This window comes from Populus nigra, chromosome 17 (genome assembly GCF_951802175.1).
Source record: "Populus nigra chromosome 17, ddPopNigr1.1, whole genome shotgun sequence".
Classification (NCBI taxonomy): domain Eukaryota; kingdom Viridiplantae; phylum Streptophyta; class Magnoliopsida; order Malpighiales; family Salicaceae; genus Populus; species Populus nigra.
In genome coordinates, this window is record NC_084868.1 from 14,333,970 (window position 1) to 14,346,394 (window position 12,425).

The following is a 12,425-nucleotide window of genomic DNA, read 5'->3' on the forward strand; positions in this document are numbered from 1 at the left end:
AATAATTTATTTCTTAAACATGTCAAATTAATCAAGGAGTGCATCTTTAAGACGTTTAATTAAGAGACGAATTTAATCTCAACGGTTAATCCGAGTTGCCCTTAGTTTTCATTTGAAATAAATAAAATTACCATAATCTCCCACAAGTATGTGAAGTTACATGGACCTCCCAAAGATTTTGAAAACTTGACATAAATCCTCTCCCTCGTTTCAATGTTTTAAAGATCATCCATGTAATGATAATTACTTAAGAAATACAAAGGACATTAATTATATATATATAAATAAATTAAAAAATCTATAAAATATTATCACTAGCTAGTGCATTCACGCCACGGTAGATCCATCTGTATTTTCATAATTACAGATGGATTTTCTTTCTTTTTTATCTGTCTAGCAGACGGGGTTTTGAATTGATAAACATGTGTCATCCCTTTCACAATGATTAAAGATTAGGTCATCTCTCTTTCAGGGGAGGTCTAGCAGCAGCAGCAGCAGCTAGCAGCACTTGCTGCTAGCCAGTCCACCATCTGATTTACACACTCATGAGCAAATAAAAGAAGGGAAGAACATGTCACCGGCGCTGGGTTTGGCAAGGAGGAAAAACAATATGATAAATGAGGATGTAAAGGAAAAGGTAAAGAATGTCTCCTTCTTTCTTTCTTTTCTCTTGAGAGCGGTCAAGGTAAAGAACGTTAGGGTAGGGAGGGAGGGAAAACAAATAAAAGAAAAAGGGTCAGTAGATACTTTAAAGCAAAGTGGTGGGGTTAGTATAAAAATGTGGGAGTACTTGGCTTGCCAGGAAGGAAGGAAGGGTGAGAGAGAGCTGAAAACAAATATGAGAGAGCGTGTGAAAGAAAGCAACACAAGCTGCTGAAGAAACTGCAGAATTTGGCAGGGCTTGTCTGCCCCTTTTCAGCCTTTGTATGCCACTAAGATTACATTAAGACTAGTTGCCTCCCTTCATATCCATATATTCGTAGTTCATTCCTCTTCTGATCCTTGTCAACTCTCAGTGTGGCATAGCATAGAGCATTTGAAAGAAAGAAAGAAAGAAAGAAAGAAACATGGGAGTAGGAGCAGCGTCATCCAAGCTGAAAAGGGCTGCAAAGAAAATGGTGGTGGCTGCATGCGCCTCCTTCTCCTCCAGAGAGCCAGCTGCTCCTGCGGATCCCTCTGTTTCCATTTATACCACCTCCATCAATGTAAGTAACTCCTCATTCCCTATTTTTCTCCTGGGAATAGAAGATTCTCTTCCTAGATAATCTATAAATCATCAATGCCCCCCCCCCCCCCCCCCAACAAAACTCCCAAATTTACAAGACTCTTTGTTTTTTCCTTAATTCTCTTTAGGATTTTGGGATGAAATCTTATAATTAAGATCGATATATTACATACATTGATTTATGACGACAAGGGTCCCTTTTAATTCTCCTCAAAAAGCCATCCTTGTGCAGTTAATTTGCATATATATATATATATATATATATATATATATATATATATATATATATATATATAACAAGATAAATTTAATTAATGGAAGGGGATTGTAATTAATTAAGAAGCCAGCTAACACCTGCGAGTGAAATTTACAGATCTCGGATTCTAATCAAGCAATGTTTCCCACAAGGACAAAGAATAGCTTCTTAGGGGAAGGGGAAGGGGAAGATGATGATGATGAAGAAGAAGAATCCAGCACCATCATTAGCAATACAAAAAACAACAACGTGGCTTCTAAGGTAGGCAAACCATGTTTTTTGTCTTCTCTTTGCTTTTGAGAGTACTTAACTTGATGTCTTAATCTACCTTGCTATGGCCGTTGCTTACATCTACTCTTGAAATCCAAAGTTTGACTGCTCTCGTGGCTAATCTCATCTGTTTATTTGTGCTCTGCTTCATTTCACACTTGCCCACAGCGGCAGACAATTCTCTTCTCTAGGCCGTCCTTTTTTCCCTTTTTTGACACTGTTCACTAGTAATAATACACTTTGTATGATTTTCGAGGGAAATTTATTCTACAAGAAAGCTTGTGATTCTGAATATTTGCACATCCCAACTTCTCATCACAAATGAAGCCCTATTCCACCCACTGTTAGTTAAGGTCCCGTCTCATCTACCTACAGGCAATGTGCATTATCACCACCACATGATTTCTTACCATTTTTTTCTTCTTTCAATTATTGCACCCTCCCCTTTCATACTTAACCTTTTTATGTTTGTAGATGATCCAAATAACTCCCCATCATATCAATTATATTAATTCTCATTTCACTCTCTAATAACCACAACTAATCATCCTTCTCATGAAGGCAACAAAAATAAGGGGCGCGCGGAAAAGCCCCCCCGTCATGAGTTTTGGCCAACAGGTTGCTCTCCAAGTCAAATTTTACCTTTCAGGGTATAAGAATCATCATATTATATAGTTCTATAAAAAAAAGAAAGGATTAGTACAATTGTAGCTTGTGAATCGAACAATATCCTTGATAACTTGTTCTTTTTATCTACTCTTGAGACTGCACTAACAGCAGACTGAATTTGAGATGTCTAATTCTTTAGTGGTTTTTTTCTGGGAAATTTTCTTTTTTTTCTTTTGAGGAATATGTTTTTATGTCTTCGAGATCAAGATCAAATGTCATTTTTCATAATGTGTCTCTCACTTCAAACTCCTGCCAGGGCATGCTCATGGATTTGTTTTAGCTAACCTATTAAGTTATTCATGTGATGTGGCAGAACTTGTGCGCAATATGTCTTGATCCCCTAAGTTATAGCACAGGCAACAGCCCGGGGCAGGCCATATTCACAGCGCAGTGCTCTCATGCGTTCCACTTTGCCTGCATCTCATCCAATGTCCGCCATGGTAGTGTCACCTGCCCCATCTGCCGTGCTCATTGGACGCAGCTCCCCCGCAACCTAAATATCCCTTGTTCCCTTTCCTGCAACCACGCCGATCCCATTTTCCAAATCCTAGATGATTCCATTGCAAACTTCCGCGTCCATAGACGTTCTTTCCTACGCTCTGCCCGTTATGATGACGATGACCCCATAGAACCTGATCAGACTCCCAATCATCCCCGTCTAGACTTCTCTCTAGTGCCAATCCCATTGACAATCTTTCATCATCCTCGCACACAACATTACCAGCATCACTACAACTTAACAAGCTCATCATTGCTTTCACACCCACCAGCGTCTTATGCATGCACCTCCTCATCAAATAGGAGAACAACTGCTGCCTATCTCTCAGTAAGGTTGGCAAATCAAAGACCAACGGATATGGTTCTGGTTGCAAGCCCCAATGGACCACATCTGAGGCTTCTCAAGCAATCGATGGCATTAGTGGTTTTCTCTCTCCGACCCATTGATCGTTTGGCTATTGTGACTTACTCTTCAGCTGCAGCCCGTGTCTTCCCCCTTAGACGCATGACATCCTATGGTAAGCGAACAGCCTTACAGGTCATTGACCGCCTTTTCTATATGGGGCAAGCAGACCCGATTGAAGGTCTCAAAAAAGGGATAAAAATTCTCGAGGATCGTGCACACAAGAATCCACAGTCTACTATCTTACATCTGTCTGATAGTCCAACGAGATCGTACAATGCTATCAATTTGCAAGTTCCTATTCCCATCCATCGGTTTCACGTGGGATTTGGCTTTGGCACTTCAAATGGGTTCGTCATGCATGAATTTGAAGAGTTCTTGGCCAGACTGCTTGGAGGTGTTATTAGAGATGTCCAATTGAGGATAGGGGATGAAGCCAGGATCATAAGGCTTGGAGAGCTACGGGGCGGCGAAGAAAGGAGAATTGTCTTGGAAGTGGGCGAGTCGGGATATGTTTGTGTAGGATATAGCTACATTGATGGCGGAGTTGAGGAATTCAACAGAACAGGAGAAACTGCGGTGGCTCTAGGGGATAAAAGGGAAGCAAATGAAGATGACAGGGAAGCTGTAGTAGGGAGGGACTCCAGCAGTATACTTGGTGGAAGGAGTAGTAGTGTTGAGAGTTGGGATTACCATGATCCTTACATGGCTAGAAGATGGGCTAAGCATTTGCATGGCTATAGGATTTGAGCCAAGCAACACCAGAACTTTACAGTAACATGTCAACCATATCAACGGGGGATTTCAGAGATTTTCTGTGAGCCGCCAGATAGTTTGACCAAGTAGCCGTGCTTAGACTGCGGGAAAAAGAAAAAAAAAATTGTTCAAACGAGAGTGCTTTAGAAAATTTAAAATCGGAGTCGATCTGTAAAAAAAAATCATACCTGGTGCTTTGATTCATTCAGATCTCCATTGCAATTTTTCACTACTTTAGCTGCTCAGAGATAAATAGAAAGATTTCATATATAAACATCTGCTCTCCCCTCAAGAAGGAAAACAGAGAGTGATGCAAGCAAGAGGCAGAGAGCAAAATATGATGATGAGATTTTACTCAACACATTTAACAGATGGAGGAGGAGAGGAGAGTCTTCAGCATTAAGAAGCCATGCATTCGCCATCGATCGTATCAATTAAAGTCATGATGTGGACTGGAGATTAATAAAATCATTCACTTACTTCCTTCCAATTACAGCTGTCAAAGCCACAATTTCTGAAGACTCGTGCTGCGGCCTCCAAGAGAGTAGGAGGCTTTTTTTTGTGGTCATGAAATATATAGTGATTTCATCGAGTCAAAATTGAAATAATTTATTTCCGAAAACACCCCGATTTGAAATTACAACTTAATGAGTGGAAAAAAAAAACATTTTGAAGTAAAATTAGAACCTTTGATCTTTCTTATTCAGAACTTGAGTAAAAAATATCATGTGCATATTTTTTTTTTAATTTCGAATCACCATAAATTAATAAGAAAAAGGGTCATGTTATCAAGTTTCATCAATGGAGAATCTCATTTCTATATTATTGTTGAAGAGGATTAAAGCGAATTAGAGAGGGAGATTTCTTTGACCCTAAATATTTTTTTATTTGGGGTATTTTTTCATTTAAAAAAGTCCATTTTGCGACTATTATTCCTATAGTATTTTTTATTTATTTTATCAAATTTTAAGATTGACATCTAAAAAATATGTATTGTACTAATGTTAAGGGTGTGTTTTTAATTTTTTTTAAAATATAACAAATTCATTTAAAAATACATTTTTATTATAAAATAAAAATGAAAACAATACTAAATAGCAGTGGGCAGTTATCCATAATTATTTTTAATGAAATGACATGGAGCTCAATGACATGGAGCTCACCATGAGGGTGGTTTGTGCTGCGTCATAGGCTGAGTTAATTTTTTTTAATGTAAAAACAAATTGAGTGATTATAGTGTTTTAAAAAGAGTTTGGGTCATTCATTCGAATGATTTAAATAAAATCAGTTAATTTAATAATATGATTATAAAAAAATCAAACTATAATGAAAAAGACAATGGCAAATAAAAAAAATAAACGCTTGTCAATATTATAAAAAAGATAGTCTCTATATATTTTTAAAAGATCTCAACGATTTTATTTAATAACAAAGAGAGATTTGAATGCGAACGTTAAACCTTGTAAAAATAAAAATAAAATAAATTTAAAGTTTAATTACTAGCAAAGTAAACATTGAAGGACAAATTAAAAAAAAATATCAAATTTAAAACATGGCAAAAAAAAACATGACTTGAGACAATATGTCAAATTCACGGTCCAATCATAAGACCATGATAAACGCACACAAAAGAAATTGAATAATATAATGGAGGATAACTCCCAAGCAAACTAAATAATGAAAGATGAAATTAGAAAAAAAATCAATTTAAAAAAAAAAGAAAAAATCCGAGTCAAACCGGGTTAATTTGATTAATCTGTAACCCGAGATATGAGATCAGGATAACCCCACAGAAAAAAAACTGAAAAAATCCACAAAACTCAAGGTCCAATAACCTAACATTGAAGGGTGAAGTTAAAAATATCAATTTAATAAAAGAACATAAAAAAACCCAAAGTTAATGTAACATTTTAGTTACTAAAACAACACACCAATTATAATTTATGGAAAAACACGGTAATTGTTTTTAAAAATAAAATTCATACAAGAGTCCTCCAAAAATTCTACCAAAATTTCAACAAAATCTTTCTTATATTGGGAAGTTTCAAGTTATCGACAACAACCTGTTACACTTCTTTTTATCATTATTCAATCACGGCCCGGTCTCAATTCCAACAATCAACATCAATGAAATCGTAATCTCTCAATCATTAATATAATATAAATGAAGTATTGAATAACACTAAATAAGTAAACACACACACACACACACATGTAGATTTTAAATACATGAAAATAAAATTTAAATTCATACATTCAATTTAAAAGATATTAATACAATTCAAGTCATAACAATTTTTTAAGATACAAATTACATAAGTATTCACCTAAATTTAGGTAGCTAAAGGATGGAAATATCTGAAAATCATTCATGTCATAAGTGTGACGGACCTGAAACAAATATAACAATGAAATATAAATATTATGGAAAACATTATTAATAAAGGTAATCAAGCAATTTATTCAAGACTAATATTCATTTATATTTCCCTACAATTCATGCTTTGTCCTTTTTAAGATTTATTTCTCATGAATTGACTAACATTTTTCATTTCATTCTCAATCTTCAACCAATATCACGTATTTATATCGAAGGACAATTCCTCAAAGAAAGTGTCGATACCAATTTATTAATATCATTAACCATCTTTCATCGAATAGCTAATCATATATTTGTCTTCTTCTTCTTCCCAAAACCTTGGGATAATAATGCCGATACTAATGAATTTTATTAGTATCATAAGTCTCCTTCATCGGGACTGACTAATTAAATTTATCATGAATGCTGATATTAATACAACCTCTTAATATCATTAACTATTTCTAATCTGAAATAGTTAATCAAATCCCAACAATACTTTGAAATATCTGCGGAATTGTCAATGTCAAGGACCCTTAATATCATTAGCCTTCATTTCAGGAATAATTAATCAAGTTGCACAAAAATGTCGATATCAATTTAGCTCATCGATATCATTAACTATTCCTAACCTGGAATAGTTAATCAAATTCAATATTCTCCATGTTTGGGATAATCATACCAACGTTAGTAAACCTTACTACATCATTAGCCTTATGTTCTCGGAACTTACTAATCGAATCCATGGAAATGTTGATATCAATGGAACCCATTGATATTATTAATTATTCCCCACCAGAATAGTTAATTAAGTATGTTTTTATTTTTCATTCATTTCATTAGATGCTTTCCTTTTGGCAACATTTATATATAAAATCCAAAAATTAAACAAGATTTCATAATTATGTACATTTAAGAAAGATATAGGTGTAGAACACCTACCTGCTGTAGAAACTCGGTGCACGCTCCTTTATTGTTGTGCCCCTCCAGCGGTCCCCCTTGAATCCATAGGTATACCATATAATTTCTTACTTCGTTACATTTTTTATAAAAACAACAACAACAACAACAACAACAACAATAATGTTGACTTCTTTTTAACAATTGTTTTATTTATAATTACGTTTCTCATTATATCCCTTTAGATCATTGTTCTTTATTAAATTATAACTATCATCACCAATTCGGTTTTGAATACGACTTATTTCCTTTGAACCCTATGACACAACACCACACATTTTCTAAGTGAAAGAAGTCTGATTCTGCGCCTAACGGAACTAAGTTTTCCCATTTTGTCGATTGGTTGAATATGCCAACAGAGGTGACAACTCAACCTCTCCTCAGATATTTACATATATCTGGAGTTATAAAATTTCAAATTAAGCGAGGTAGGATTTATTGGAAAACTAACATCCCTAACTATAACTTCTATGAAGAACCCTTCCTCAAATTTTATCATTTTTAGGCCCGAATCCTTATCCCTATTTTCTCATTTTCTCTCAAGACAGCCATTCGTATGTTTTTCCTACACTTCGCGACTCCTTCAAAGCCGAACCATAAGCTATACCCGTGGTTAATAATTTTGTTTCCACCTCACATAACACACACATTTGACTCACAGTTTTCTATTATCAAGTTTTCATGCTTTTCCTATTAGTAAGCTTCCTACTGCAACTAATTCTTATATCATTAACATATAACATGCTAAAACTATTCCTACCTCCCCTCAATCTATTCTTGATTGAACTTGGTTTAAGGGGACTATGGTCCCCTTTTTCCTTTTTATGCAATGATTTGTCTTATTTACTAATTGTTCACATCATAACGCATATCACAAGGTTTATCAAGTATAAATTTAGAATTTCTTTTCCTCTCATTCAACCCTAACATGGTCGGCCACTCATGTCCCTTGGTCATTAGTTTTTCTTTGGTAATTTTGCATGATTTTCATGTTTTAAAAAATTTATAATAGTTTAATTAACTTCATCCTAATAAATTCTGCAATTCTTTAAATTTTCACTCAAGAACCCTAATTTATAAAATATGAAATTGATGCACAATTTCTAATCAAATTTCAAATTGATTTTCACAATTAGGTTTAGGGTCTTTAAATTTGGATTTCAACTTAAATTTGGTTGAAGATTTTTAGCTTCTCTTTCCTTGCATGTAGCCAACCCTCTTCTCCTCTTTTCTTAACAATTTCTTCACTTGTTTCCTTGTTAATTCTTTTGTTAATGAGTGTTCTCTCTATTTAGTAGTTTAAAGTTTGTATAATCTTAAAATTTTTGAAGTTTTTTCCTCAATTTTGGTGGAGAAAAATTTAAAATCTCCCCCCTTCTCTTTCTTACCTTATGCAATCGACCACATGGAAAGAATGAGGTATTTATAGTTCTATTTTCTTTTAATTATACTTTGACCAATTCTTTTCTCTCTTTTACAATTTAGTCATAATTCTTTTTTCCCCTCCTTTTCTTATAAAAAAACCATTACAATTTAATTTATTTGAATTTGTAAATTAATTATCTCATTTTTTTTTCCATCTATATTTTTTTTTAATTTATGTAAAAGTTTATTTTCAGTGTTTATAAGTAAACTTGGGTCACAGTGTGTGTGTGTGTATATATATATATATGAGATAGACCCAAATAAACTTGGATTATGTATAAAATTGTTGTTATTATAAAATTTATTCACTTACTATTAAAATATTTTCTATATATATATATTTTTTAAAATTAATATTAACCCATTACAAATCACGGTACAATTAACTAGTTGTTTTATGTATATGAACAAGCAGTTGTGGTTATTAGTAGATGACAGGACAAGACAGTATTATAAAGGAATGGTTGTGTCTGTGGAGGTTGGGGAACTGGGTTTCGGGACTCTCACTGCAATTTAACAACTACTCTGTGCCCTAGATTAGAAACCAAAAAGAGCGAGAGAGAGAGAGAGATAATTATGTTGGAGAGCAGGGGGGTTGGAATCGGAGGGATGATTATGGAAGAAATGCATCAAAATCAATCAGGAATTGGAATTGGATTAGGAATGCAAGGAGGAGCCCAAGTTGTGTTGACTTCCGATCCCAAGCCTCGCCTCCGTTGGACTGCCGATCTTCACCAACGCTTCGTTGACGCTGTCTCTCAGCTCGGCGGTCCCAATAGTCTGTCTTGTTCTGCCTTTTCTTCTCATTTCTTTTCTCCTTCTGCTTAACTATTCATTTCTATTTCTACCAAACCTAACCTGGATGCCATCTGTTCGATTAAGGAATATTGCTTCTTTTACAATTCTTGATGATTTTTTTGTTTTGTTTTAGGGCTTAGGGTTTATTTAGACCTCTTATTATTATTATTAGTTGTTGTAGTAGAACTAGTTGATTTGTGTCGGATAATGATTCCCCAGGCCCCAACAATACCATTCTCTTTTTTATTAGCACTCATCTAGAAAAAAATAGAGAGAAAAGGTGCTTGCTTTTTGAAAACATGGACTAAATCCTCCATCTTTATTTGCTACTGTACTAAACTTGATTAGTAATTCTTTATTTATATGTAGATTGTAGAAACCTCCCATGGATCATGTCATCCTGTCATCCTGTTATTTTTAGTATTATTAATAACAACAACATGCACTCCAATGGTTTGCAGAAGCCACCCCAAAGGCCATCTTGCGTACAATGAATGTCAAGGGATTGACCCTCTTTCATTTAAAGAGCCACCTTCAGGTTTTCATTCCCATTCCCTTTTGATCAAAATTGATCTTTTATGGACCTAATTTTGATGCTCTAGTATAACGTTTCTTTCTGTGAAATCTGCAGAAATATAGACTGGGTAAGCAATCGGGGAAGGATATGAGCGACACATTCAAAGATGGTAGGTCCTGTTATGATTTGCTGAATTGTCCTGTTATCTATCAATTTAACTAAAATTATATTTTTGCACGGATGTTTTTTTTTCATAATAATAATGTTGATGCTGTCTCTCTCTCTCTCTCACATTTTCTCTATAATGCATATCTGCTGAGGGAAGAAATTTTCTATCATGATCTCCCTGATGTCCATCTTAAAGCATAAACTAACTTCTCCCCTTTTGCCTATGGAAGGATTATCTGGCTCGTATCTCTTAGAAAACCCTTGTACTGGCAACTCTTCTCTGAATATGACAGCTTCTGATGTGAATGAGTAAGAATTTCTTCTTTACTAAAAGTTAGTGATGGGCAGTAAATTCTTGAGTTTACTGAATTATCTTAAGAGAATGTTTGTTTTTAGAGGTTATGAAGTCAAAGAGGCATTACGCGCACAAATGGAAGTGCAAAGCAAATTGCATCTACAAGTGGAGGTAAAGTTTCTTCCGCTGTATGAGAAATTAGCCTTGTGTTTCTGTTATCATACTTTTTTTTTTATGGAAATAGATGTTGGTAGTGAGTGTTTGGAAGTGGGTTTTTGTTCGCTGAGCTTGAAATATAATTGATAATAATCAAGAACTCTTCTATCTTTATTTAGCTCGTGACAAGTTTCATTCAGTTTCACCATGTGCACAAAATGGTAACTAATTGGCAGTTGATAAAGAATTTTTCATTATCATTCTATTAGGAACTATTTCAAGTGGACTTTTCATCTGGCTCTACACCTCTTTTACTGAGGGACTCTATGCACCAGCTGTTTGATCTTCATATGTTATTATGCAGGCTGAGAAGCACTTGCATATTCGCCTGGATGCAGAACGAAGATATCTGGCCATGCTCGAGAGAGCTTGTAAGATGCTTGCTGATCAATTTATTGGTGCTGCAGTTATTGATACAGATAGCCAGAAGGGGTTGGGAACCAAGACAACTAGAATTGCCTCTCTTGATCCACTTGGCTTTTACTCCTTACAAACCTCTGAGGTGGCTGAAGTGCATGGTCCAGAGGATGTACTGCCTGGTCTTCATCACCAAGGGGCTGATTGTTCTACCGAAAGCTGCCTGACTTCTAACGAGAGTCCTGGAGGTTTGAATTTGGAAGGATCTCCAGCTGGAGGGAAGAAAGGGATGCTGAGCTTGGAGTCAGCAACATCTTTGATCTGGGGTGAAACAAGAATGGGAAATGCAGAAGTTAATGCGACCCAAGTCAATTCCTATGGCGCCTCTCTGTATGGAATATGGAATTGAAAAACCCGGGATCATCATCTTATGTGATTAAGTAAGATTCTCCTGTTCGACCAAGCGAATGAATGCAGATCCGGTCATGTGGACAAGTCGTCAGGCAGAAATATGTGGTGGAGATGGATTGTTTCGTAAGTGTAAATTCAAATTGTGAATCATTAACAGGATTATGCGATTTCTTGCCAATCACTCTCACACTTTTGCTGATTAAATTGCCTACTAGTTACGTTAAACTAGTATTGTCACCATATATAATTCATCATCTTCTCATAAAAATACAGTCTCCTCACTTGAAAGAAAGAAAGAAAAAAACTGTTCCGATGACTTAATTTGATATAAACAATGCGTGGAATGGGAATGAGGTGGTGTTAATGAAAGCAGCTATCTTTTGCCGTGAAAGATGATGCGCTATTCAGGAAAAAGATGACTTGGTTACAAGAATGCGATTAATACAAGCCATGGAAGATCAAAGATCTTGTCTTCAGATGGATGGATGGATGGATGGTTACCTGGTGGTCATACGAGTAGCTTAATTAGAAAGAGGAGTAATGAATAGAGTATTAAAAGAGACTGGATATGGGAATGTTTGGGAATAGAAGTAAAATAAAAAGAAGGGGCGTGCGGTCAGGCAAGGAAAGTGGGGAGAAGAAGAAGAGCCAAGCACATAACAATCATCGATGAAAGGCATAAAGAAAAGGGGCAGAGAATTTGACGGAATATCCATTCCCTCGTTTTTAAAGGGGAGAGAAAAACGGAATATGACAAATGAAGATTCCGTGAGAAGGCCGGTTGTCCTCACTCGCGTTTCCAATCCTATTCTTCGCCGTCATGTATTGTATTTATCAAACAT

The 12,425-nt window shown here is 35.4% G+C and overlaps 2 protein-coding genes across 2 annotated transcripts; both read left to right on the forward strand.

Moving 5' to 3' along the window:
• The first annotated feature begins 427 nt into the window (after positions 1-427).
• On the forward strand, positions 428-4,309 carry LOC133676759 (E3 ubiquitin-protein ligase WAV3-like). The gene is made up of 4 exons (XM_062098492.1): positions 428-637; positions 1,017-1,205; positions 1,599-1,742; positions 2,734-4,309. Exons 2-4 carry the CDS (start codon positions 1,068-1,070, stop codon positions 4,069-4,071), a joined length of 1,620 nt encoding a protein of 539 aa, XP_061954476.1. The 5' UTR covers positions 428-637; positions 1,017-1,067; the 3' UTR covers positions 4,072-4,309.
• A 4,931-nt stretch (positions 4,310-9,240) lies between these two features.
• Positions 9,241-11,787, forward strand: LOC133676915 (protein PHR1-LIKE 3-like). The gene is made up of 6 exons (XM_062098719.1): positions 9,241-9,599; positions 10,081-10,157; positions 10,251-10,305; positions 10,535-10,613; positions 10,701-10,770; positions 11,120-11,787. The coding sequence occupies exons 1-6, from the start codon at positions 9,398-9,400 to the stop codon at positions 11,579-11,581; spliced, it is 945 nt and encodes a 314-aa protein (XP_061954703.1). The 5' UTR covers positions 9,241-9,397; the 3' UTR covers positions 11,582-11,787.
• The last annotated feature ends 638 nt before the right edge of the window (positions 11,788-12,425 follow it).